Source organism: Sitophilus oryzae, unplaced genomic scaffold (assembly GCF_002938485.1).
Source record: "Sitophilus oryzae breed Bouriz unplaced genomic scaffold, Soryzae_2.0 scaffold_1483_pilon_pilon, whole genome shotgun sequence".
NCBI lineage: Eukaryota > Metazoa > Arthropoda > Insecta > Coleoptera > Curculionidae > Sitophilus > Sitophilus oryzae.
This window is the reverse complement of record NW_022146151.1, coordinates 1,994-4,127: the sequence shown is the minus strand read 5'-3', so window position 1 is coordinate 4,127 and position 2,134 is coordinate 1,994. Positions and strand designations below refer to the sequence as shown.

The 2,134-nt window shown below is 32.8% G+C and overlaps 1 protein-coding gene across 1 annotated transcript; it reads right to left on the bottom strand.

Moving 5' to 3' along the window:
- Positions 1-622: 622 nt before the first annotated feature.
- On the bottom strand, positions 623-1,364 carry LOC115877429 (splicing factor 3A subunit 1-like). The gene is made up of 3 exons (XM_030893582.1): positions 1,166-1,364; positions 931-1,104; positions 623-842 (listed from the first exon to the last, which is right to left on the bottom strand). Exons 1-3 carry the CDS (start codon positions 1,328-1,330, stop codon positions 741-743), a joined length of 441 nt encoding a protein of 146 aa, XP_030749442.1. The 5' UTR covers positions 1,331-1,364; the 3' UTR covers positions 623-740.
- Positions 1,365-2,134: the final 770 nt, after the last annotated feature.

Here is a 2,134-nt window from a genome sequence, read left to right as displayed (position 1 = left end):
TGTTTTAAAAAAATTGAGATATGATTAAAAATACGATTTCAGCATTTTCCAGCAACTGACCAGGACAAGACACTAAAAACATTAGATGATCAAGTCTATTTTTCCAATGACTCCTTGATTAAGAGTTAGTGTTTTAACATAGCCATGGCGGCTCTAGATTGAATTTTAAAATACCTTTTTTAATTAAGCGAGAATGTCAAAAGTTGACATATGATATGTCATTCTATTCGAAGTGTGTCATTCTCTATTGAATAAAGTAAAAAATACCGAGGGTGCCATTTAACAATCAAAGTTGTAGTTATTTCCGGTAAAACAGGAAGTGGCCAAAAACAATTGAATACGTCAATCAATCCTAATTTATGTCATATACTAACATACCAAATCTCGTTTTTTATCTGAAAAATAAAGGTTATAGGGGGTGAGCCACTTTTGAGACGCACCCGGTACACCCATTAAATATTGAATAAGTTGGTAAATTATTTGAACCAATAATTAATTTCCCTTAAGTAACTCTTTAAATTGTATCTGTTAATCAGGAAATTCAGAAAAAAAAAATAGTTCTATATATTTCTATTTTTTTTACTTTAATAATTCTAAGCCGAAGAATAAAATGACAAACCGCTGTTTTACAATATTAGTTATTCAGTTACACTTTAACTATTTGTTTTTATTAAACTAAAATATTTATCTTAATAACCTTACGAATAAAAATATACGACATTGAAACCTTTTTGTCGAAATTATTTTTTCCTTCCGCCTCTTTCCTTCACCTGAAGTTGAATGACAGCCGCTGGAGTGATGTTGTAATAAGCCAGCGTGTTTGAATCTTTGAAGAACATGCCCTACAATACAATAAACAGGGTTTAACGCGTGTTATTTTTTAATTAACGTAAAATTAGATCTAAATTTAAAGATATTTATTTCACTTACGTCAAAGAATAACTTCTGCTTAGCCGGCGGCATACTTATCTCCTCCTGTATCTTAGCCTTCAAATTAGCCACAGACTCTCCCAAGGGCAGAGTAAAATTCAACACTTGACCACTTAGTTTCCATTCGGATTTTTCCGGCATCATCGGGATAGTAACTTTCACCATTACTGGACTCTGGAGATAAGTTAAGTTTAATAAAAAACTAAATATTTAATAGTATTCTCCTTAGTCTTACTGGGTTTCTGGCCAAGAACACCTCTTCGGGTACCAGGGAGTCCTCGTTTCGCATTTTTTTGTTGCTGGGTTCATCATCTAATTGTACCTCGCTGGGATGTTTCATGGGCATGGTCACTGGAGGACCCATTGGAGGTGGAGGTAGGGGTGTTACAAAACCGGCCATTGGAGGATGTGTTGGAACTGAGAAGTATAATTATTTTTTTATATAACAAAAATCTAACAAAAAAGTATTACTGTCTTTTAATTGTAAAAATAACTGTTCTAAATTGGTGGTCTCTATTCTAAAGACATACATATACATAATAAATTGGAATATTACAAATAAACCACGATTTATAAAGACTGGAAACTGAACAGTACCTACAGGCCAATCTGAATAGTCCAGCAGCAACCTTCTCTTGAATTAAAGATATCTATAAAGAGACAACACAAAACTCTTCGATTCTCTCTCTAGAGATATCTTTTATTGATCTATTATTTGCTGTCTCACAAACTCTTCTATTATCCCTCTAGAGTTCTCTAGAGAGAGAATAGAAGATATTTCAAGAAAGAGAATAGTAGAGGTCTCTAGAGAGATAATAGAAGAGTTTGCCAGGCAACTATTAATAGATCAATAAAAGAAATCTCTAGAGAGATATATCTTCTATTTTTTAGAGGGAGAATAGAAAAGATCTCTAGAGAGACAATAGAAGAGACTATAAGAGTTCGCCTAAACGGCTAATATTCATCAATAATAGATCATAGAAACGATCTCTATAAAGGGAATAGAAAAAATCTCTAGAATCTCTTCTACTGATTTATTATTTGCTGTCTGTCGAACTCTTCTATTATTTCTCTAGAAATCTCTAGAAGGAGAATAGTCAATATCTAGACAGCTAGTAGAAGAGATCTCTAGAGAGAGAATAGAATCAATCTCTAGGGAGATAATAGAAGAGTTCGCTAGACATCAAATAATAGATCAATAACA